Raw genomic sequence first — 26,416 nt, 5'->3', positions numbered from 1 at the left:
GCAGGTATGATTATATATTCATCCTCAGCCAGGAAGGAAGCATGTCATAAATTCTATTTCATTGGGTCTCTGGATCACCCTGGAGAAGTGGCAGAGCAGGCAGTCAGCTCTGAGTCTTAAGGGAAAAGGAAGTCTAGGTATGTCCTATTACTTGGCCAAAGTTAGAGTGGCAGAGTTAGGAGCAGACTTAGGAATTGCCTCCAGGTCCCTAATTTCAAAGCTACTGTCAGATGTCTTTGAACTTCACTTCACCTTTCATAGTCAATAATTATGGTATGGGGCTTCTTAAGAAAGCACTGTGCTAATTACCTAAGTGGAATAGAATAGTGTTCTTCTTCCATTCTTGGCCGTTGTTCACTTGAGTCTTTTTGTTCACTGTTTTGAGTATAATATAGATGTTAATCCAGCAGATATCTTTTGAGCATTCACTATGTGTCGGGCACTGAATTAAACATAGGAAGAAAAAAGAAACATAGAGGCTGGTCTCAGCTTGCAAATATCTCATGATCCATTTTGAAAGACAGATTTTTCTTTCAACATAAATAAAAGAAGCATGGTAATGCCATTTAAATAATTTATACCTTAAGAATAAATTACACTGAGATGTAGATAATTAAAGCCCCCTCCCTATAAGTTAAAAGATTTGGGCAATTTTAGGCTTCATTGACGTATATCTTTATGTGTATGTGTGTGTATGTGTGTGTGTGTGTGTGTGTGTGTCCATTTGTTTAATTAAATGTTGTTGGTTTCATCTAATATTTAAATTTCTACTCATCATTATGTGTATCTAAACACACAACAATTTTAGCTTTACGATTTCCAATATGAGAGCCATAAACTATCTGGTTTATATTTTAGAAGATTTATTCTGACACTGTCATATATAATGTCATGGAGAGAAATGATACTTGAACAATTCACATAGTAGTTGCTTTGTATATCTTGGGTGAATGAGGTTGAAGTTTTTAACTAAAGCAGTCTCAATGCAGTTGACAATCAGCAAAGAGTAAGTCTTTATTCTATAGCTGAAACAGACAGATATATGGTTGAAATGTAAAGAGTTTGTGTAAATGCCTGAATAATTATATTTGAGTGTGTGAAAATGAAAGTGGAAAATGTTTAGTTCTATGAGTCTCCTCCTTTCTTTGTCTTTTTTTGAGAATGGTATGAATGTGTGTGTGTGTGTGTGTGTGTATTGGTATGTGTCTTTAGAGAGAGAGGATAGAGCCATACAGAAACAGATGGAGAACACTGTTTAATTTTTTTCTATTAGAAAAATATAGAAAAAATGGACAGAGAGCATTGAACACTTGGACTTTTAATTTTGTGAACATATGGAATTTAATACACTTTCTGGTGACCAAAAGATGTGTATCGCTTAAGTACAATGGAAAATAGATGCTGAGACAGGGTTAGCAGTACAAGTGGCTTATTCTTATTGGGGATTTGTGTCTAAGAAAGATAAAGGAGGCAGGAAAAAAAGCCTGTGTAGAGAAGTCCGTCATATCAGATGCAGAACTGCTGCACAAGCAAGGAAAGACGAAGAAGAAGCAGGATAAGGTAATGTGGACCAAACAACATCTTGGCCAAACCTTTGGGGATCCTTAGAGCAAAGATGACCCTTAGGAGTCCCACGTTGCAGAAAAGGGGCCAGGCTTTATCACACCCACCATGCTCAGTCATTGCCTGGCAAGAGAAGGGGCTTGGCTTGAATTCCTCAGCTAACTGCACTCCTTGGCAAGTTCTTGAAATCCAAACCGTGGGCCTCTGGCTGACCCAACATGCACATTGAAAGAAAAGAGATAACAACTTCTTACTGTACCAAATAAATGAATATAATATTAAAAAAATAATAACAATATGCAGGGTTAACAGATGTTTGGTGAACAAACCGATAGCAGGGGGTTTAGCAGGTGCTTTTATTTTTAAGAAATATATGCTGTGCCTCAAAATTATTAAGAATGTTCACTAATTTTGACCAGAGACTTAAAATTCTAGTACCATAAATAATAAAAAAAAAACTTTCGCAGATGAGCAGAGACTCTTTCTATAAGACCAATATGGTTCTGAAAGAGTGCCTGAAACATTGACTCTGTACTTGGTCGGTCAGTCCGCAAGTTCAGAAAGTGACACAGTATAATTGGATCATAAAATGCTGGCTCCATACTAGTGAACAACACCACTTGTGTGGGCTCATCCTCCTCCATTCCATTTACTCCAGGATTCTGGCTATTCCAGCAAGCATCTCACCTGGAGCCGGAGTAGCTAGAGTGGTCAATACGATGGCAGTGAATTATCCCTCCCAGGCTGTGCAATGCCACCACCTTCATGATCTTCAGAGAAGAAGGTAGTTCATAGACCACTGTCTTCAAATCCTTGAGGCTAGAATATTTTCAATAAACAAAAACGGAAAAAAAATCTTTTATTTATCTTATTTATTCCTCAGAAGAATGCTATGAGCGGCACTCCTGACTTGGAAACAAATAAATTCTGCTCCTCCTTGCTTATTACATTCCCACTTTATGGAATTATGTACTGTGGTCGTAACCATCTCTCTGATCTTATTTCAGGTATCAGCTTCAGACCACAGAGAGATTTGCCATTTGTTCTGTTTAATTTTCTTGTTTGAGCTCAACTAAATCAGTAATTGTCTTGTCTATTGACTCTTTATATTTTTAAGTCAGTTTCCATACCAGAATATATAGTTGGAGAAAGAATGGGGCTTGTCTGATTTGTCGGTTTTCTTTCTACTCCTATTCCTAAGAGGTTGTCTGACACCTAAACATACATGAATAAGTAAAAAAAAAGAAAACAAAGGATGGGGGAGAGTGAGGAAGGGACTAGAAGCTGTGGAAGGAGAGAGGGATAAAGTAAGAGCAAATTATTAGAGAAAATCTTGCTCATAATCCATAGAAACAGTGTTAAAGGATCCCTCTGGGAAATTCTGGTGTATACTCTTTCTGTTTTTCTGATAAAAATAATATATTTTAACTCCAAGTATTACTGCTTATAGTTTGAAATTTATATAGGATGAACACCTGTGCTATTTTCATATCTAATATTATACTTTAAGTATCCAAGGCAGCATGACACTGTTCTTGTGTTGCAAAATCAAGCTGTGAGACCATGATAATCTCTGGCTCAGATTTCCTTCTAGGTCATGTAGGAAGAAAGATTCAGAGTCCAGTAAATGAGAAAGAAATAGACATTAATGTATTTTCCTATTTGAGAGGTCATTGTGATAACACTGCTACTGCTAATAATAATGACATTAACAATAAAAAGAAAGATCATTGTGTTTGTATAGTCTTCTCTGTTTGACAGAGTACTAAACCAACTTGCAGAGAGAAGAATTTCTGTCTCCATTTGCAAATGACAGAATCCTGTTTCAGAAAAAATAAGGTAAAATGCCATCCCCGTCTTTAGATAAAATTGTCTGTCAAATTATAAAAAACCAGGGGCTGGGGTTGTGGTTCAGTGGTAGAGTGCTCATCTAGTACGTGTGAGGCACTGGGTTCAATCCTCAGCACCACATAAAAAATAAATAAAGAAAATAAAGGTATTGTGTGCAAACTAAAACTAAAAAAATATTAAAAAATTATAACTCTCTCTTTAAAAAAAAAATAAATAAAAAAATAAAAAAATTATAACAACTGGAGAATGAAAACAAGAACATAAACAACCACCTCATTCATTGAACATTTATTATGTTCTTGGCACTGTGCTAATCGCGTTTGCATCCATTATCAAAAATTTGTATTAACTTATTCCACACAGTATTTTGAAGTAGGTAGTAATGTCATCTCAGTTTTACTGATTAGAGAATGGAGTCAGACTTGATCCATTTCTTGCTGAAGGTGTTTGAAGCATGATTCAAAGTGAAACTGACTGATTTCACATCCTAAAGTTTTTGACATTCTCTTGTACTCCCATTTGACTTCCAGGCAATGTGGCTCACTCCAGGGAATGTTACTAGTTTGGAAAGGAAACTATATAACTTGGAAGCAGACCTTTATACATAGGCATAGGAAACAGAGTGTTGCCAGGGAAGATGTGAGGCAGTAGTAATTGTAAAATGAATCGTCTTTTTTTATGAATAGCTTTTATTATTTCAGGTCAAAGACTGAAAATAGTTTAATTGAATTCTAAAAATGCTTTTTTAAAAAAATGCCTTTCCCTCCCTGCCACCCCCCAAACCATATGTTTTCTCGTAACATTTTGGGCACAGACAGGGAGAGATGTGGCATTTGTTTAAAAAGCACTAATTTGAGGCCAGTATTGAGAAAAACACTTGTGGTCCATTCTAAGTCATTGAAGATGGAAAGTAAATAAAATGTAAGACAAGTGAATAATAAATGCTTAATTATCTAAGGAAATCAGGGTAAAATTTCAGGACGGTCCAAACTTTGCTCTAGGCAACCCAGAGTATGAAAAATCACCTGCTTAAAAATAAACTAACTTAATTCATTGACCTTTTTTTGAAACTCAGACTATCTTTCTTCATTGGCTACAAATAACATTTGTCTCAGTGTAACCTGTATAAAAGAGCCAAGGAAAAAAAATACTGCTTGGGAAAAAAAAATCCATGTAATGAATGGCTCTCTTTTAGAAAAATCAAGATAATACATGGAGTCTTCATGGAATGCCTTCACGGAATTGAGTCATTTTTAAACCTTCTGAGTCAAAGTGATAAATTGCAAACACACTGGGTGTCTTTTTAATCAGGATTGCATAGATTACCATTTCTCCTGCCAAGGGGACCAGCTAAAGAATTTGCTTAGTGCAGTTCTTTGAGAAGCAGTATTCAGATAAATTCAAGCAGACCCACAATGCTGAGCTATATATTGATAGTTGGGAATGTCTTCATATTTCATATTAATTGGCATTTGGTCACCGTTTATATTCTAAGTCATGTTTCAGGCACTAGGGGTGAAGAGTGCTGTGAATGATAAATACTGAACATATATTAAAATTATGAGATATAACTATAAAACATTATATGTTGTGTATCATATACAACATACACACAAATATATGATCTTGGGGTCATGATATAGGGATGAAAGGGGTACCAACTAAGCAAAGTTGAATGGAGAGAGGAGACAGATACTTTCTAGAAGCTATACCTCTTGCCTTATTTAACAGATACCAGCATCTAATTATTTAGAAATAATAACTATGGAATTGTTGATGGTAATCAGGGATGAAGAGCATGCCCAGAAGTTCTACATAGGAATAGTTCACAAGCTCAGCCTGTCCTCTGAAGGTGGCTTGTGTGTCTCCTTCCTTCTTGCATCAGTGACATTGCATTCATAGGAGTGGCACATAATTCTAAGAACCACCAAACCACCATCGAACATGCCCTGTTCAGAACATCCAAGGGAAGCAAGTTGCTCTTTATTGGTTTACCTACTCTGTGCTGTTTATGTAACTTTCTCAGTAACTATGTAAAATGGGTGTTACAATCCTGCATCTTCACTTTGCATGAAAAGAAATAAAAGCACTAGGCTGATTAACTTCTAGAAAGTAAGTACAAGTTGGAGTTGGGCTTTCTGATCACATCTTTTTACTTTTAAACTCAGCTGTATTAAACTTCCTATGTGCATATGCAGACAATTGTGAAGAAAGTAAGGGAAAAAAATAAATGGGTTTAGAATAAAAAAGAAAAAGGAAAGGAACAGAACAGGTGTTATAAACATTTTGATGCTCTCATTTAAAATTAATGTTTATTTCCAGTTAAGCAAATAGTTACTTATTAATTTCCTCCTCTCTCAGAGACAAAAAGATGTTTGAAATAGATATAGACCTGAAACTGTGCAGTTCATAGAATTAGAGTGATCATAAATAATTAGGATCATAAATATTTATGCTATAAGTGGATGTTTTCTTGTTTATTGCCCAAAGTGCTATGAGGAAAACATGTAAGGTAATGAAATAGATGGTTTATTTTTATTGTTATTCAAATAATAGAGTTGGGTTTCATGAAAAGAGAGTGGAAACATTAGTAGAATATTCTTTAAAAGTCAGAGTAATTGATTTAGATTAATTTGATGTGGAGGATTCAAGAGTTTGGTGTAGAGGAGCCCAAGATAGGTCTATTTGCAAACAAAAGTCAGTATCAGGACAATCAGTCGTCATCCTTCAAAATCTTTCCACTTACTACAGAACTCTGACTTTAAAGAAATCCTCAGCATAATACTGAAAATATATTGGAAATAATTTTCCCTTACGGTTAGAAAATTATGTGATTGTATCATGACAGAAAAGAAATATTTCTGCTTGTGCCTTTTAAATAAATCATTTATAAAATAAACAGGTTTTTCAAACTCCTATTTACCTCCTGTTTTGTTAAGAACAAGCATAAAAGACTCAATTTTTTGAGTGGTCATGGCAGGGCCTAAGAACTCTGTGGCTATATAAATAAAACAAAGAAAAAACTAGAAAATATGATTTAAGCATTATGCTAGAGTCTCTGTACACTTTGTGATTATATGTAATTTATCATTCAAAGTCTTATGTCTGATTATTTTATTATAAGCTAGGCCCTTTTTTTCTTTTTTTTTTTTTACTTTTATTTTATTCTATTTTATTTTTGTGTACTAGGGATTGAGCCCAGGGACACTTATCCACTTAGCCACATTCCCAACCTTTTTCTTATGTTGATTCAGATAATCATTAAGTTGCTTAGGCCCTCACTAAGTTGCTGAGGTTGGCTTTGAACTTTTGTGATCCTCCTGCCTTTGCCTCCTGAATTGCTGGAATTGCAGGGGTGCACCTCTGCACCCAGCTTAGGCAATTTTATGTGACCATGAAAACCATAAATTTGGAATTTAGTTTGCAATTTTAGCATTCACAGGTTTACAGAGTTGAAGTAGTTGGTATATGAAAGCACAGTTAAAATTGTGTGTGTGTGTGTTTGCGTACGTATGTATCTATACACATATATACATAGAGGGTTTCTTTACAGGTATTTCCCTTGTATGGTAAACTTCTATTGTGAGTGACAGAACACTACTGGAACCTTCCTTTCCATGCCATTAAGTACAATGTTGTTGCTATGGTATTATCTATCTTAGAAGCCACCTTTACACTCTGACACCTGGGATCTCTTAAAAATGGGAATAGAAATTGCCTAATTGTAATGAAACTGACTTTTAAAAGCATTATATTTGCACGATGGAACAACAAAAATTTCAGTTCTTTTTTTCTTTTAATTTTTTTCCTCACTCATTGGAGTACAAATTAGCGACCCTGCACAAAGACAGGAATAATAGAAGACACTGTGTTCCAGGCCTTGGACAGCAAAGTTCTAAAACATTTAGTAACTGAAAGGGCTGGGAAGGATTCTTGCTGGTCCTCAGTTCCTTCTTTGCAAATGAGGTCAAGGAAAGAAGCAGTCCCATAAAGTTCTCACAGGATTAACTTTGTCCTCTCTCTAAGATATCAATCCAAACATTAGAGTTAAGTTCTGATGCACTATCAAGGTAGCACTCTTAACAACATATTTTACTAACTTTAGAAAGTCATACATTTAAAAATCTTTCCCTTGTGGAGTTACTGCACAAAATGGTAAATAGGTATAGAGGAAATGTTTATAAATGTAGTATTGATTTTATGCCCTTTTCCACTATGTATTTCTAGAGTTGTCTTTCAATAGTTAGAAGGAAACGATCTACCCCCTACCAGATTCTATTGTCCATCCACCAATTATATAAAATTGCAATAATTAAATATTAGTATCACCATAGAAAATCTATTCCAGTATTACATCACCTTCTACAGTGCTTAAAAGTAGACTTGGGGGAAAAATACATTTTAAAAAAATGGGACACTGTGTGTGTGTGTGTGTGTGTGTGTGTGCCCTCATGCACTGGGGATCAAACCAGGGCCTCATGCATGTTAGGCAATTGCTATACCACTGAGCCATATCCCCAACCGTGGGCCACATTGGAACTGAAAATTATTCATAACATAGACCACTGGTTTAAAAATAATTTGGATGGAAAGCGAGTTTGGATCCTGTTTTAATACACAAAATAAAACCACCCTTATTTTGTTGATGGAGCATCCCTTGAGTACAGGACCAGAGGGCTTGTATCTGGTGTTCGGACACAGGAGAAGCAGAGCAGGAAGTGGCATTTCTGAGCCATGCCTCACCCTGCCCACCCCCAGTAGATCCTGTTTCTGCATATTTGCTGCACCAGTGTGGTTGTTGCGTTGACAAAGAGCTGTCTTTCCCACACTGACTGCCAACACCTATCTCTGAGTCAATTTGCCTCATTTTTCAATGCAACCATTTCAATAAATGTCAAGGTGCTGAATTTTCACATGTGCAAATATTTATATAAGAGTAAGAATAAGCACAACAGTAATTTGATCCTAAGGTATTCAGAATGTTTCACAGGCTTAAATTAATGACACCACATAGCTCCCTGTTAAGTAGGGCAGTGCCGGGTTGGACTCTTGAGCATTCTGGGGCCAGAGTTTTCCATCTCAAAGGTGAAGAGGTACAAAAAGTCAGCTCTAATCCTTCATGCATCTTTGGAAGACGTCTGCAGATAGCATTACTTGTGAGTGTTTATATGGAGTTTCTGCCTGAATTCATTTTGTGCTGCTGTAACAGAATACTGCAGACTAGCTAATTTATAATGAGCAGAAATTTATTTGCTCTCAGTTCAAGAGGCTGGGAAGTCCAAGATCAAGGCACTGGCATCAGTCAAGGGTCTTAACATTGCACATTAAGGCACCATTACCAGAAGGGCAAAGACGGACAAAAGCAAGAGACAAATGAGGGGTTGAATTTGTCACTTTAAAAGAAAACTACTCCTGCATTAACAGCATTAATCCATTCATGGGACAAAGTTCTTATAGCCAAATCATCTCTTAAAAGTTGCCCTCTTAATAATGTTGCAGTGGCAATTAAATTTCAACACAAGTTTTGGAAGGGACAAACAGCCAAACCATACTAATTTCTTATAAGTTCATAGAGGAAAAATATATTTATTAAAGCTTAGAGTCACTGAACATATTAAAATTCACTGAGAGACTATTCCTTACAAAGTACTGTTCTAGGGGCTGAGTCAACTTCAATGCAGAAGAAAAGTCAATTTGTTTTTTTTGTGTGTCTTTGCTCCTAGTGGAATGCATATAGGCAGAGGCTTTTATGGTTGGGTGAGAGAGAATAGAAGTGTCAACAGAGAGTGGTTGTTATTTTGCAAAGGCTGTTCAGGGAAGCTTCACTAGTAATTTGACATTGGAGGAAAAATATTATAGTGCTGGTTGTACAAATGAAGAGAGGATTAGAGAGATAAAGTAACTTGCTCATGGTCACACTGTCTATGATGTGCATCTGGGGTACTTTAGGTGCTGAGATTCTTACTTTAGGACTACCCTTTTATGATATGGAATGATGGAAATACCTTATATTTGGTAGGGTGGTATTTATCAAAATGCTCAGGATAGCAAGGTGTTAGTCATATATTTTGGAGTGGGAAGGTTTTGAGCAAGGTAGTTTTATAGTAAAAAGGATGCTTAAAGCCTCAGAGACCAAATTTCAACAGAGTGGAGAAGTCAAAGTAGATTCAAACATACACCCAAAAGAACCTGAAGAAAGAAAATTTGGCCTGATGGATGTTATAAGAGAATGATGCACAACATGATAGCTATGTTCCAAATAGGAAAGCATTAATTAGCAGCTGTGGAATTTGTATTGGTGTGTTTTTTTCATTGTTTGGACCAGAGACCTGTGCCCTATTTATCTTTGCACCTTGAACCCTTAGTGCAGAACTTACCTCCTTGGAGATACACTCTCAAAGACCATCATTTTGAATGACATTATCCAACCTTATACAATGATGAAGAACTAAGGGGGCGGAAGGTAACTTCACTTCTCTTGCCCTGCTGTGGGTGTCTAAAAAATTAGAGCTAAGTTTGGAGTCTTCTGACAAGGTTAGCACAGTATGAAAAAATCACAAAGGAAAAAACAAAGGTTGATTTATTTATCAGTTTCCTGATTCTCTTCCATAGTTTTTCTTTGGATATTAAAGCTCACCTGTACTAGAAATGAACCCCTAGAATGTCTTTGTCATATCATTTGCATACATAAAGACCAGGAGGCTTATGGAATTTTATTTTCCTCTAAATATATAAAACAATAACAAAACTAATTTCACACTCTGAGAACATCAAATGATCAAACAAGCAGCTATGGGAAGAATGATTGATAGGTTCAGAAACAATCAATGTCTTCCCCTTGTTTTTTATCCCTTTGGGGCAACATTTGACAATAATTTCTAGCAAAAGAGAAAGAACAATAAAACCAGTTAAAGATCTTGGTAATCATCAGTGCAATTGGCCTCTATCTATGGCACAATGTATTTTGATGTGCTCTGTGAGCTCTCAGGAAATGCACATTTTAAGTAAGGATGGATAAGGAAGCACTATTGCTCAGTGAGAATGCTCTTGGATTTGGAGTTGGAAAACTCTGGATTCCAATATCACTTACCAGCAGTGTGATTGAGTAATTTGTTATGTTGTACCTCAAAGACGTAGGAAATATATCTATTTCATGCACCCTCATACCCATTTCCCTGATTCAATCCCTTAATGATCTTAAAGACAAAAATGTTAGTGTTCTTCATGTAACAAGTTAGTGAAATCCTGATAGCAGGTTAAGTGATTTATGTAACATCACCCAAAGCAGAAATGTCATTTGGAGATGCATTTATGCCTTGATCTCAATCCATGCTTGCTTTCCCTGTATCACATGACTTTCCTCATATGTTTTACACTCATATGCACATATGGATGTTAAGTCTTTGATGGTATTTTATTTGGCATTACATTATATAAACGTTCATGAGCCAAGTGGTGACTGAAAATTTCTCAGAAGTCATTAGTAGTTTGCATTCTTTATCTTCTTTGTTTTTTTTTTTTTGTGGGGGGGCGGTATGAGGGATTGAACCAAGGGGTGCTTAAACACTGAGCCACATCTCCAACCCATTTTGTATTTTATTTAGAGACAGGGTCTTGATGACTTGCTTAGGGCCTTGCTAAGTTATTGAGGCTGGCTTTGAATTCACAATCCTCTTATCTCAGCCTCCCAAGCCTCTAGGAATACAGGTATCCACCACTGCACCCGGCACAGTCTTTATATTCTGAGGACAAAACCAAAAAGCCTAAATATAAAAACCTGAGACTTTGTCATTATGGTACACAGCTCAGAGTGGGAAGGAACCTGTCTCCCACCTACTGTGGATATCAGTGCTGTGGGTATCAGAGCCCCTAGCCATGCCCTATACAAGACAAGTAGGAGGTAGTTAGTGAATATCAGCTGAATTGAGTTGAAGGACACAGACATTTAGAGACTGACTGAACTCCATTCGCTCGTATGTTCACATACCAAATATGTATTCCCAAAACACGTGTCTTCATTTAGATTTGTTGTGACAAAGGCATTCAAAGGAGTGTAAGCACAATAGCAAAAGAAGGAGGGAATGGAGAGTGAGAAAAGGCTGATAAAAATCAGGATGCCAAAAGCAAGGGAAAAATCATATATATTTTAAAAATCCAGAGACAACGTTAAAATGTACATATTTATTATAGTATTTAAAATTTAATACAAAGAACAAAAAGCATAAGACATCCAATGCATTTGAAGAAGCCATGCTCTGAGGAAGTTTCATAACTGTCATAAAGGGAACAAGGTATCTATAAAAACCTGCTCTTCCTAAGGCTCTGTATGGCAACTCTATTAACTAGAACATCTCCTTCACTTTCCATTCTAACTGGTTTTGCCTCTGGCTTGCCTTCTAGGGAGGTCAGACTGGGCCTCTCTTGTTTATACTGGCCTAATTATTTCAGTCTTGAAGGAACGCAGGGATCCATCCCCCTAAGCTTGCCTCTCTGTCACAGGGCATAATCATAACTTGGATCACAACATCCACAAAAGGTCTGGGCTAATCATAATAAAAATGTGCTTTATGGACACAAGCATCACTGATAATTACTGACTCTTGTAGACTCCATGTATCATCTCAAAGTTTTAATACTGGGTAACTCGCACTTTGTTCTATAAATGTCAAGGTTGCAGTCCAGATAATCCATAAGGATGGAGCCTGGCTTCATAGGTGCTTGATAAACACTTGTGCAATCACAGACTCAGACCTTGTCCATGATTTACATACAGATTCTTCCCTTTTTTTTTTAATGTATAAAACAGATTTCAGATGTTTTCTTTTATTTAAGTTTTTGTGCCATGGACCCTCTTAGTTCTAGAGGGTTATCGAGACATAAAGGTATGGAGAACACGAGTGCAAATAATTTTTCAGAAAATAAACAAAAAGAAAAAGAAAAAAAAAGTACAATTACTGGGAATGTTGATTATAAACAAGAGAGTTGTGCCATAAGCTGGTGACATGTCTTGCAGACACCAGTCTGACAAATTGGGACTCAAGTAGCAGCACTGTCTGAGAGGAGATTTGATGAGAGGAGGAGGAGGAGGAGGAGGAGGAGGGGGGGGGGAGGAGGAGGGGGAGGAGGAGGCAATTTCTATTTTGAGAGATAATGTGAAGGAAAGGAGGGAAGTCACAGTGCTGGAAAGAAAGAGATCCTGCACCCCAAAGAAGACTGTAGGAGGATTTTAAAAACAGAATTTGTAGAATGGAACAAAAGGGTGGAGGAGGAAATTGGACCATAGGGAACAAAAGGAGTGTGAGGAGATTATCCTGGGTTAGTCATGAATATACAGATTCCTTGAATTACTGTAAAAGAATCAAGTTGTTAGAATTTGAAGTGGCTCTTGCATGAGACTCCTCTCAGTACCTGAACACCTTTCACTTTTGTGTGTATCAATGTTTTATAAACCTCTTTGGCTGACAAGGGAAAAGCCAGTAGAAACAGCAGAGTAATAGGTAGCTGCAGATCATTTCTCGTTATCTCAGTCTGGTTCCTGATTCTTACCAAAGAGCTTGGTGAGTCATCTGCATACCTGGTGTCCATTGTGGCAGCTGCCACAATGAAAGGAAGACTCTGCCTTCTAGTAAGTAGTTGAAGTAACTGTGCCCTCTGCCCTGTTTTAAGGCAGTGGAAGCAATTGTTAGCCGTTATTGCTACAGCCTTATCTACTACATGTGGCCTTGGGAGTCTTGTCATCGTCACAGTACTGATAGGCTAATTACTGTTATTTAAATTATTAGACATTTCACCCTCATAACCTCTGTTAATGATCATCTTAAAAAATCTATAGGGCAAAAACTATCTTCATGTAACAGAAGAGAAATCAGGCCCTCAGAGATGTTAAGAAAATTTTCCATATGACTTAATAGCACCTGGAAGTGAAAAAGCAAGAAATCAAATCCAATGTGTGGTATGAAATCTGGGCTCTTAAAAACCATGTCCTACTTATGTGTATTAGCAGGCTATGATCAATATAACATGGCATGTCTGATTGATATCTAGGGCCAGCAAGTTCCTCTGAAGCATGAGAAATATGAGGACCATTTTAATGACTGGAGACAAAACCGATTTGAAAATTTGTTTTGAGGATGTTTTATAGTCTGTTAGTATAAATAGTACTATGTTAGGGACTATTTCATGTAATCTCAGGTGGGTGTTTCTATTTACAATTTATAGATGAAACAAAATTTTAAGAGTTGAAATAACCACTGAACTTTATTTAGACTCAGTTTTCAATTCTGGCTCCATTTCTTAGCAGGCAAATCCAGAGCACAGGCTTTATCTCATCGACAACCCTCCTGTTCTTATCTGCTTACGCTGTGAATTGCTAAGAGAAAGCATCCAATTTCATAGCAACTTTCACTCTGCTTTTTTGAACCATCCATTCTTACACGTATAATTAGTTATTGGAATTATGGCTTCAGGAAAGAATAGTGCCATCATGTTCTTCGCAAAAATAATTCTACTTGATTGAGGAGTCCCTGGGAGTGTTTTCATTTAGGGGAAAAGAAATTTCACCTTAATTATAAATAGGAATAATTACAAGTATTTCAATGTAACTCAAAATTGGCAATTTAAGTTGCATCAGTTATGGCTAGCCATGTGTTGATACTGGAAACACTGGCTACTGTGCAGAATTATCAAACAGGGGAATCCAAGAGCGACGATAGGAAAAAAGCCATATGCTAAAGCCATCATGTACTTTGTATGTAAAAGTAAAGAGATGGAGAATGATTGTTAATTCATTTGCAAGATTTCATATGTTATTCCATATGGATTTGGATACAGACATGTCTGTGATCTATACCGTGTGATAATTAAGAACATTTTTTTTCTTTTAGTATAAGGACATACCTCTTTATGAAGTAGAAAAATCTATGTGTAAGGAAGCAATTTTTACACTTTGAATGATCCTCAGTGGTCTGATTTAAACCTTTCAAGTTTGCTATCCTCTAGCAGAAAAATGTTCAAATATCAATGATGCAGGCCACATAGAGGTTAATGGACAAAACCTATATGAAAAAAGTTATCCATCAGACTCATCAAGAAGCTGTCATAGCACAGAAGGAGATTGTTGGACAAGCAACTTACTAAGCATTCTGTGGAGATTTTTTTTTTTAGCAAAAGTGTATATTATTTTGTTAATATTTCATAAGCACAATTTTAGAGACAGATTTGAATCCTCCTTCTGCCACAGTCTATGGCACTTTCTCCAAGACCCTTTTCACTGCGAGACCATGTTCCAAACCCTAATCTCCAATGTGATGATACATTCTCAAACTCTGGAAAAGGACTTAAGCTTTCCTATCACCCAGTGTAGAGGGATTTGGATGTCATAACTATACATTTAGCTAGAGAAATAAATAACCATGGGACTTCAAAAATAACAAGAATAGAGCATCATTCATCGGTGAAGCATATATATCAAGGTAATTGATTTTTCAAGAATTCATCCACAAGTAATGAAGTACATGAAATATTGCTCGGATGCATAGCCCATCAGTGTTACCCCTTTTTCAAGGACTCCTGAGGATATGTGAAATATTAGAGCCCTGCACCTTGAATTTATACTGACATATTTAATTAATAACTCACCTGTAAATTATGAAATGGGTAAAATATCTAGAGAAACAATGGAACCCGTGGGTTAGTCTACAAAACACACTCTCCTCCCTGGCATTCACTGGAGTGTTGCAGTGAGTTTTCTCTAGCCAACTTATAACCTTAGGATGTGAGTCTCAGGTTGTTATGGAATGGAACAACCCTACATCCTTGAGGGCAGTAGACTTGGGGGTCAAATCATGATATTCCCTCTTCCATTGTGTGACTCTGTGACCTTGTAATACTATCTAAGTATCTCTGGCTCTCAGAGACAAAAAAATATATATTAATATTTATCAAGTTCTTTCATACTTAAAAATTGAGTCCTCAATGCAGCTCAAAAGGCTTCAAACACCATTTTTTACCTGCTTTGTCTTCTTTCTTTTTTATTCCCTCCTACTTTCTCTCTTCTGTTTGCATTATTTTCATTCTTCCTACATACTGTAGGATAATTGCTGTGATGATTTAGATATGAGGTATCCCCATAAAACTCATGTGTAAGACAATGTAAAAATGTTCAGAGGTGACATGATTAGATCATTAAAAATTAACCTAATCTTTGAGTTGGTCCAGTAAAATGGAATAACTGGGTGGCAACTGTAGACAGTTAGGAAGTGCCTAGAGGCAGTCAGTCACTGAAGGTGTGCCTTTGAGGCTCATACTTTGTCCCTCTGAGCACAGCTTTCTCTGCTTCCTGTTGCCATATTTTGAGCTCAGTTCCTCTCCCACACTTCTGCCATGTTGTTCTGCCTCACTTTGGGCCCAGAGCAATGGAGCGGGGCTGACCACGGACTGACCAGGAGCCAAATAAACTTTTTCTTGTCTACATTGTTCTTGTCAGGTCTTTTGGTTGCAGTGATTAAAAAAAAAAGAAAAAAAAAAGAAAAACCCAGCTAAAACATGTAGTGTGTGTCAGAGATTTTGTTAGAGTCTGAGCATACAAGGGTGAATAAGATGTTATTTCTGTAAACAACAATTTACTATCAGCTGTGGTTGAAATAGTAGGAGAGTTTTTGAAAAGGAGAAGAAACATAAAATGAAATGCTTTAAGGAGGTTTTTAGAAAAGATGTGTAGATCAAAATGAAGAGGGTAACTTGTTCTCTGTGGCAAGACTTGCTGGCTGAATATCAGAGCTGGTCATATAGGAAAAATGAAGTTTTAGGAGGAAAATACAGGTACACAGAAAGAGTGATGTAGGCTGCATTACCACATAAAATTGCAGAGGCACCAAAGAATGTGAAAAATTGAAAGAAAGGACAGTTCTTGGAGAACTGAAGGCATGTGCTGTGCAGAGAGAGGCAGTAAAAGGTGTTTGGAATAAATCATATAGATATTTTGATGCAGAAGACATACCTATTTGTTCCCTGATAACTACTAGAGGTATTACATTTTTGGAGTTGGCAAGGGTTATTCATCTCTTATAATGTATTTGATTTCAATTTTTAAAAGAGCATACACTTATGCTAATATTAACATTAAAAAATACCTAAATTTTACTTTTCATAGGTATGTGTGTATATTTACAAAATGCAGTACAAACGCATGTGAATTTGTACATATGTGTACTGTATGCACATATGTATCTATGCATAATTCTAAGTAAAGAGTATTAATAGTGTCAAAGTGGCCATATTACCAAAAACAATAAACATATTCACTGGGATCCCCATAAAAATATCAATGACATTCTTCATAGAGCTAGAAAAAAAATTTTTAACATTTATATGGAAAAATAAATGACCCAGAATAGTCAAAGCAATGCTGAGCAATGAGAATGATGCTACTGGTATCACAATATTCAATCTCAAATGATATGACAGAGCAATAGTAACAAAACAGCATGGTAATAGCATCAAAACAGACATAAAAATCAATGTAATAGAATAGAAGAAATAGAGATGAATCCACACAGAGACAATCATCTGATCTTTGGCAAAGCTACCAGAAACATACATTGGAGAAAAGATGGTATTTTTAACAATTGCGAAAACTGGACATCCCTATGTATAAAAATTAAACTAGATCCCTATCTCTCACCTGGCACAAATCAACTCAGAGAGGATCAAAGACCTGGGAATTAGATCAGAAATACTGCAACTGCTAGAAGAAACCACAGGGTCAACACTTTAACATATTGGCTCAGGAACTGACTTCCTTAATGAGACACCTAAAGCTCAAGAAATAAAACCAAGAATCAATAAGTGGGATGTCATCAAATTAAAAAGCTTCTGCACAGCAAAGGAAATAATTACAAACATGATGAGAGCCTAAGAATGGGAGAAAATCCTTGTCAGCTCTTCTTCCAACAGATTAATATCCAGAACATATAAAACTCAAAAAACTTAACACCATAAAAATGTATATATAAAACCAATGAATAGATGGACAAATGAACTAAACAGAAAAATGCAAATGACCAACAAATGCATGAAAAAAAATATCCAGCATCCTTAGCAATCAGGGAAATGTAAATCAAACTAGACTGAGATTTCATCTTGCTTCAGTTAGAATGACAAACATCAAGAATAAATAATAATAAATGCTGGCTTGGACATGTAGCAAAGGTATACTCATCTGTTGTTGGCAGAACTTCAAATTAGCGTATCCTCTTTGGAAAGCAGTATGGAGATTCCTTAAAATAGTAGACTGGAACTACTATATGACCTAGTTATCCCACTCTAGGTATTTATCTACAAGAACTGAGGTCAGCATACTCTATTTATAAATACATATCAGTGTTTCTAGCAGCACAATTCAAATACCCAAGTTGTGGAATCAGTCTTGTTGTCCCTCTATAAACAACTGGATAAAGAAAATATGATACACACACACACACACACTCACACACATACACACACAATGGGGTTTTACTTGGTCAAAAAGAATGAAATTATGTCATTTTTCAGTTAAATTGACGAAACAAGAAAATATCATGCTGAGTAAAACAAACCAACCATAGAACCCATCAAATATTAAATATTCTCTCTTATATTCAGAAGCTCCAGGGAAACAAGACATTTTAAAAGGTGGTTGAAGGAATCCCATAGAAAAAGAAGGGAGAACAATGTAGTAGAGGAGATAAGGGAAATAGAGGGAGGGAGGAGAGATGAGAAATGGAAATGAAGTTAACCAAACTTTGTCATGTGCATGTATGAACACATCACAATGAATCCCACTTTAACATGAACTATAATGCACCAATTAAGAAATGAAAGAACAAAACTATGTGTGAATTCACACCTATGTGTATGCTTATGCATATAATTATAAGCACAAATTAAAGTATATATATATATATATATATATATATATATTTACATATATTTATATGTATGCATAGTAGGTACATAACGTATAAAGTAAAACATTTTGCTTTGTATCATTTTATAACACCTACCTTAGACTCTTTTTGGCAATTTATAAAATTTTATATTTGAGATTGGTGAGCCTATAGAGTTTTGGTGACATGCCCATGATCACATGATTGATAATACTCATACTAAAATAACTTCTCCTCTAATTCCAGCATCTCTTCTCTAACACAAACAGATTTGTGCTTCCCCTAAGACAGCACTAGGAAATGTGGGGGTAGGGGAACTTCAGTGCCTCCTCAAAAATATATCAAGCTACATTTGTGTTAATTTCCTTTCAAAATTTACATGCACACAACAGAATCAACATGACATAGATTATCTCTAAAGATAATTCAAAAACTATTATAATGTGAACATTTTGATGTAGCTAAAGAATCTTTATAACATAGTTTTTAATGCTTGCTTAATACTGCATACCTTTGATCTCTCTAGACTTAACCACTAATATCATACTTCTTTATTAATATTTAAATTATATTTTTAACATAATAACTTAAAAAATAATAACAGATGAAAAAATAAACATCGGAATCTAAAAATTCAGCTGGGCATGGTGGCACAGGCCTAGGATCCCTGTGACTCAGAACGGTGAGGTAGGAGGATTGCAAGTTCAAGGCCAGCCTCAGCAAATGAGCAAGACCTTGTCAAAATTAAAAAAAAAAAAAAAAAAAAAAAGGGCTGGAAATGTGACTCCATGGTAGAGTGCTTACCTATGATATCCAATGTCCTGGGTTCAATCTCTAGCACAGAAAAAGGTAGTAATAATTAAATCTAAAATTTGAAGACTCAGGAGAAAGAAAAATATATAGTTCCCTTAGAGTAAGTCCTTCCTTTTAAAAATATTGAGTCAAAATATATAAATGAGCTTTTGGCTCCTGATTCATTTTAGCAATTGTATTCCTAATAATGTTATAATTTACATAGACACCAGGTGTTTAAAGTATTTCTCAGTATCCCATAGGAGATTGGTTCTCAAACTCCTCACAGATCCCAAAATCTACACATGCTCAAGTCCCTTATATAGAATGGCATGGCCTTTGCATATAACCTATGCACATGTTCTCATATACATTAAATCAACTCTAGATTATTTATAAATCCCAACATAATGCAAATGGTATGCAAATATTTCTCATACTCTATTGTTTAGGGAACATTGACAAGAAAAAAAATATCTACATGTTCATTAGAGACTCAATTATTTCTTAAAATATTTTTGATACAGAGTTGGTTGCATCCACAGAGGCAAAACAAGGGAACACACAGGGACATCTAAATAAGACATAGTTTCTCCAAAAATAGGGCATTTTATCTTTATGTAATTATCTATCTTTCTTTCTATCTATCTATCTATCTATCTATCTATCTATCTATCTATCTATCTATTGTTTATCTCCCTGGTCTACCTGTCTAATTTATAAGCTAGTAGTCACAAAGAAGGGTGGATGGAGTTTTTAGCAATGTGGAGGTTGATTCATTTTCTGATGTGTTTGTCTAAGCATGCACTTTCTTCCTGCATGACACACCTGTGCAGGTTGCCATTTTTGTGAAGCTGTTTAGTGGGATGGTGGGCATGTGCTGATGAATCTCTGGTTGAGTGTCTTTTACACTTCCTAACTGGTAGCATGTGGAACACATCACATAGCCAGCAGAAAGTATGGGTGCGGTATAGGAACTCCCAAAGAACTCATCTTTTGTGAATTCCTAATCACAACCTCATAAGTGAAAGACCCTTTTATCACGGATAGTAAGATAACAATTGCACACTGAATTAGCAAGGGTTTCTGGGGATAACAAAGCTAGTGGTTTCATAACTGGGATAATGTGCTCAACAAGACTTATTCAAAAGAGGAGTCTAGCACAGCATTTTATATCAACTGCAATTTTGAACAGCACAATCTGGGAGACCCGTGACGAGTGAATTACAGTAATCAGCCTTCAAAATGACAAAAGAGTTAATCAGCATCTCCTTGCCTTTCTCGTGAAGCCTCTCAATCTGGTGATATCACAGAAATTATAAAAAGAAGTCTTCGTGACGGATACAAAATGCTTCTCAAATGATAGCAGCAAAGACAATGGGAAGGGGGGGGAAACATAAAAGTTTTAAATTTTCGAGATGACTGAAACTGTATTCTAATCAAAAGTGTTCCCTGGATGATGAGAACAAGGAAGAGCTGTTCAGCATCAGGAAGAACTTAGGCCAGTCTAGGGTTTATATTCTTAAACTTTTGCACCAGGGAATTCTCCAATGGTCTGAATAAAGGGAAGATAAACTTCTGTCTTTTAAATACTGGGGAATCGAGCACACTGATCTATTCACAGCAAGGAAGTAAATGAAGGCTTCAGAGCAAGATCTTTTACTTTGTAATCCTCTTACCTCCAAGTCCTTACCTTTCTACCTCTACTCCCCAGAGCCAGGATCAAATCTTTGTTGAATTATATTTATGTGAAAATGAAGAATTCTCATTAGTTGTTAGATTAGATTAGATTTTTCCAGATGGCATCCCAGGGAAACTCTCTGAAATATAGATATTTTGCTCCCTCTTTCAAATTTACTATGCAGTTAATACTGCAAAGAATCTAGCAAGGCTAACTTGGATCCTTCCTAATACCCTTTTCTAAATTGCAAAATGTTTGGGTCCTTCATTTTCAAGAAAAAAGCATGTCCCGGGGATGTTCTGTGACTTGGCCCCAATGCCGAATGGTTATGAGAAAGTCTAAATTTCAACCCTAGAACCAATGCTGAATTGGAAATATATAAAAATTTTAAAAGGAAGGTATAATAAGATGAAATTAATTGTATCAACTCAAAGTTGTACTTGAATTTCCATGGCTTAAAAGAAGATCTAAGTTGATTTTGTATATTATGATATGAGGTTATTGTGACATTGTGACATCAAAGTATTTTGTACTGAGGGCTGCCATGTTATTTATCATGTTATTTAGGTTATTTATCAAATATGTACATCAGAGAATTTCGATGATTGTCCCAGGGGAGGAGGAACAGTCATCGTAAGCTGGTTAAAAAGCTGAAAGCCCTACTTTATTGTCACGTTCATGTAATGGACATACCACATGTGAGCTCATGAACATGTTGCCTGGCATTGAAAGTGTGTGACTGTCAGCATGCAGAGGGCCACTAACTCTGCTGCTGCTAGCCTACCACTATGAAAAAGAGAAATGTTTTCCAGGTCTTTGGCAATGGAAATTTATTAAAACTAGAATGTTCAAAAGGTGTTTTTAAATTGTTTATCTGGCAAAGAAGCAATAGGAATCTCCTATCTGCCTGCTTAAAATCAAAGTCAGAAATGGATAAGAAATGCCATTTAATTGAAGATTTAAGTCAATTTTTAGTATTCATAGGTCAAAATTTTGGACTTCTCAAATCCAAGAGGAAACACAGTCTGTCCTAATTACCATATTTTCTGCTCTGTATTAGGCAGTTTAAATATCAACAATGATTTTAACAACAGGGAAGTTCTCCCTCTTGTCCATAAACAGCTTAAAGCTACTAACATGGGAACCAAAGCAGAGGAGAAGAAATAGAGTTTTAATGCAAATTTAATCTTCTGTTTTATGAGGTTATCAATGTTTTGTAATATCTAGAAGGTGAAACGATCTGCCTTTTGAATAGGACTAAAAATGTCAATGAATGTGTGTAGTTAAAACCCAACACACACACACACACACACACACACACACACACACACATAAAGATCAAGTGTACTTGTGTTTTTTCCTATCCTGCCTTCATAGTCAAGGTAGCTGAAAAACAAAGAAAAGTTCCAGAAATTCTGTCATAGATTTTGTAATGAGTTACTGCTAGTTGTAGGGTTGAGGCCAGTGGGCTCATGCTGTTCATTACACAGTTTGAACTGAGGCCAATTAAGTGTGCTGCATGTGCTAAAGAATGCCCACCCACAGAAGCTTCCTGCTTACCTTTGCTATCAGGAAACCTACTCCAATGTTGTAGCAAGGAAGAGCTATGCAGAATCCTAGAGGTATAGCATCCTAGCTGGGTCATCATGAACAACTCATTTAACTTAGTAAGCATTATTCCCATTGTACCAGTAAGGAAACACATACCAGCCCTGCTCCTCAAGAGCTAGCCTCTGCACCACAAGACATTGTGACATCAAAGGATTTTGTACTGAGGGCCGCCATGTTGTCAATATGCTTGATATTTGAATAAAGCACCAGTGTCCTAAACATGTCTTTTAAGGCCCTTCTTGAAATGGCTGGATTAAAGAGAATTTAACAAAGGACTGATGACAAAGGCATGACCTGGCTAGTAAAGACTGTCAAAGAGGCATCCCAAGCCTACAACAGAGGCAACATCATCACTCTTAGGAAGTAAGGAGCAAGAAAATGAGAAACCTATAACAATATAGTCAAATAACGTCGAGAGTGGCCAAGCATGGGAGAAATGTTTTAGAAGGGTCTGGAACTTTTCCCTCCTTAAGTCTTAGTCTCCTAGGATATTCTAGGACTGTTGTAACCCCAAAGAGATTTAGAAAGTAGGAGATTTCCTTGAAGCAATTTTTTAAGCTTACCCTTTCATGATGAGTAAGTAGAGAGGAAAGATGGTGGATATGGAAGAAAAACTGGAGTATACAGCAAACATCGTCTAGATAAATATTAATAATTCTGATAGGAACAGGAAAAGGGGGAAGGAAATACCATGTTTGGGTTACTACTGTCTGTCAAGAACTTTGATGGAATTTACTCACAGAATTTTAGAATGCCTACCATGAAAATCTGGCTATTATCATCATTAGATGGGCTGCAATAGTGAGTCCCGATGGGTCTCCTAAATCTTTTTCATGGTCACAAAGCTACTAAGTGTGAGAATAAGAAACCATATTTGCTTAACTTCAGTTATATAGGAACCTTCATAAGGGATTCAAATTTGTTAACACAGATGAAACTTGGGTGGCATGCAACTGTGCATCTCAAGGATGGAGAGCACAAAGGAATTCTATACCTGGCAGAGACTCATGAAGCATTTCTTCTCCTATTTGATAAGCAGAACCCTCCACTGAAATACCTCACTCCCATTTTGATAGAACTCATTAACACTAACTGAGGTGTGCTCTTTTGAACTGAGCCACAAAACTATTTCAACCCCAGGTTTCTGAAAAACATCACCAATGAACATGTGTTTTTAGCCTTTGTATCTATCTATCTGTCTATCTATTTATATATCTATATCTATATACACAAATGATGAGAAAAATATATCTTAATCTTCTCTGACTCTGAGAAGTTGCAGGAATTCTTCTACTCAAATAACCTGAGAGGCCTTATGGATGCAACTGAACCTCTTAATTTTATTGAAAAATATTGCTACCTTCCTTGGACAATTATATGATTTTCCTATAATTTTTAGAAGTCCCATGTCCAGTTCCAATGTCCAAAGTATGGCTTCAATTTGTGATGACCTTAGAATAGAGTACTATGTAAACTTTATCATCATTCATGAAAAGTATGTTAAGGAGTAAAACTAAAATTGGGTCAATAATCAGTATATCCTGGGTTAAGAAAATACATACCCACAGCAGAATAGTTACCTTGGTGTCTCAGCATATTAATCATGAGTTTCTGTTGTCATTGTGGGGTTTTTTTCTTGTTTATTTTCCATTCAAAAAAGCCTTACCGTCCCTTAAGTCTGAAATGTTGGCTATATTTCTACTTTCACTATTTTTGTTTTGTTTTTAACCATATAGGTACTATCTCTTAATTATATTATGATATGATCAAATCCTGAAACAAATAATTACATTAAAAGATATTATTATATAACTTTAAATGTTTCCAAATAAACAGGGATATCAAACTGAGTGCTGTCTGAAAGGTGAACCCCCATAGGAAATTGGCACCAGGGTCTAATAAAGCAATAAGAACTCACAGCTCTTCCTAGAGCCTGCTCAGGAATTGGAGGGATTAGATTTCCCTGACCATTCTTGCACCTCGCTTGCTGCTCAGATGATTCAGGGACTTGATCTCCATGAAAACCTCTTACAAACTAATAATTTAATTATAGCATACATGTCCAAAGCACGTGGGGCAGGCACACACACACACACACACACACACACACACACAGATAGTAATTGCAACTTCAGAATTTGCCAAGAAAGTGCCTTATCTTCAATTTGAATTGAACATTTATGGTGTCCTGGGACTAGTGTAAGTGGAAGGGACTATCTTTAATTTTGATAGCTTTCTTTCACTTGAGCCAGAGATGTAATATACATTTATTTGATAGAAATATTCTGGGCTAGTCATAATATTTTTTGTCATGGACACTTAATAACAGGGATTGGCACCTTATGACCCAAAGTTAAGTTAGAATGTAGAAAATAGAAAACTATAGTAGCATGATAATATATCTTATAGGTTTCCAAAATGGGAAAAATGAAATATCCATCAATGTGGGAATGGGGAAATGCTTAAGTCAGTTGTAGCATATTCATATAATGAAAAATTGTGCAGCTGTTAAGAAGTACTGATGTGCACTACTATATACTGGCAAGCAAGTTTCTCAAAAACATCCATCGTTAGGAATAAACAGCTTCAGGAAGATATCTGATCATGCTCACATTTGAGGTTAAATGTTTCTATGCACATATGCACATTTGTGTTGTGTATGTACTTAATGGCTTTGTGATTATGCATAACAGAATGTCAGCAATATTTTCAATGAAAAAAGGTGTAGTGGTTGGGAGAGAGCTAAATAAAGGTATTCAAAATAACTTCAGGATTATATAAGCAAATTTAAAATCTTTAACCTGAATATTAAATAACTAGTGAAACAGACCCACGGGAAGCCTGAAAAAAAAAACTCTTTAAGATTTTAGCATGGACAATTTTATCATATCTTGGTGATTTTGTTTTACTTGCGTTTCTGTTTTCTACAACTTCCTATGTTTTGCAATATTTTAACTTTATAGTAGAAGAGCCAATTAAGCCATTAAAACATAAATGTAATTCAACAGTACCTTAACATTTAGAAACTTGAGTAGATTAGTTCTGATTGGTGTTTTATGCATCTGAGTTGATTCTAGTAATGCTTTTATTTCTTTCATCTTTCTAATGTATTTGTAGCTTCAGAATAATTTATCTTTGACCATAGAACCTTTAAGCTATTTGTCTATTCACTCATCTTGTAGGGGAATTGGGGGTCTATGATAAATTATAGGATTCTTTCACTTCCAGGGTTTTCCTGGGTGGAAAGAGGCTCCGTTATGATTTATAATTTCATTTGGCAGTTTCCTTTCTAATGTATATTTTCACAAGTTCTTTGTATGTGCTTTCTCAAGTTATCTAGAGATATTTCTGACTGCAATCTTTCTCAGTGTTGCTATCACAGATAGAGACCAGTTAAATGTCAACAGAAATGGAAAATATCTGAGTGGGTGCATGATATAAGCACAAGTGTGTTTGTGTTTGTTGCATACATTGTTGAATGAACTCTGCCTGAAAGTCATTCTCCCACTTTTCTCCCCCAGCTATTATAAAAACTGCTCTTCCCAACATGGACAGAGAAGCCAAGGAGGAGTACCTGGTTGTTATTCAAGCCAAAGATATGGGTGGACACTCTGGTGGCCTGTCCGGGACCACTACGCTCACAGTAACCCTTACTGATGTTAATGACAATCCTCCAAAATTTGCACAGAGTAAGTGGATTTCCTGCACTAGATGAGAATATAAGTATGGTATTTTCACTTGAATTTACATTATAATTTTCAGTGACATTCCAAAAACTCATAGCAAATATTGAGTACTTAATTTAGAGAGTATGAAAAAAATAACCCCTTCACACTTAACAACTATCCCATGAACCATCTTTATCCCCATTTCACAGAATTCAAAAACATTGGGAAAATTTCCAAATATCAAGTATGCAGTATGTAACTGAGAAGTAGAATGAGATTGAGATAAGGATGAAAATACCACTAAGATATTGATCAATTATTATTTC

The 26,416-nt window shown here is 36.0% G+C and overlaps 1 protein-coding gene across 1 annotated transcript in view; it reads left to right on the top strand.

Moving 5' to 3' along the window:
• The window catches only part of CDH8 (cadherin 8), a gene marked incomplete at its 3' end in the record, with an annotated part of 348,742 nt that overhangs the window by 167,813 nt on the left and 154,513 nt on the right, over positions 1-26,416 (top strand). The window contains exon 5 of the mRNA XM_081274667.1: positions 25,944-26,111. Coding sequence (XP_081130793.1) covers positions 25,944-26,111 — 168 coding nt within the window. The remainder of the gene's footprint in view (positions 1-25,943; positions 26,112-26,416) is intronic.

The sequence above is a fragment of the Spermophilus citellus genome (genome assembly GCF_964194105.1).
Source record: "Spermophilus citellus genome assembly, chromosome: 18".
NCBI lineage: Eukaryota > Metazoa > Chordata > Mammalia > Rodentia > Sciuridae > Spermophilus > Spermophilus citellus.
This window is presented reverse-complemented; position numbering and strand designations above follow the sequence as displayed.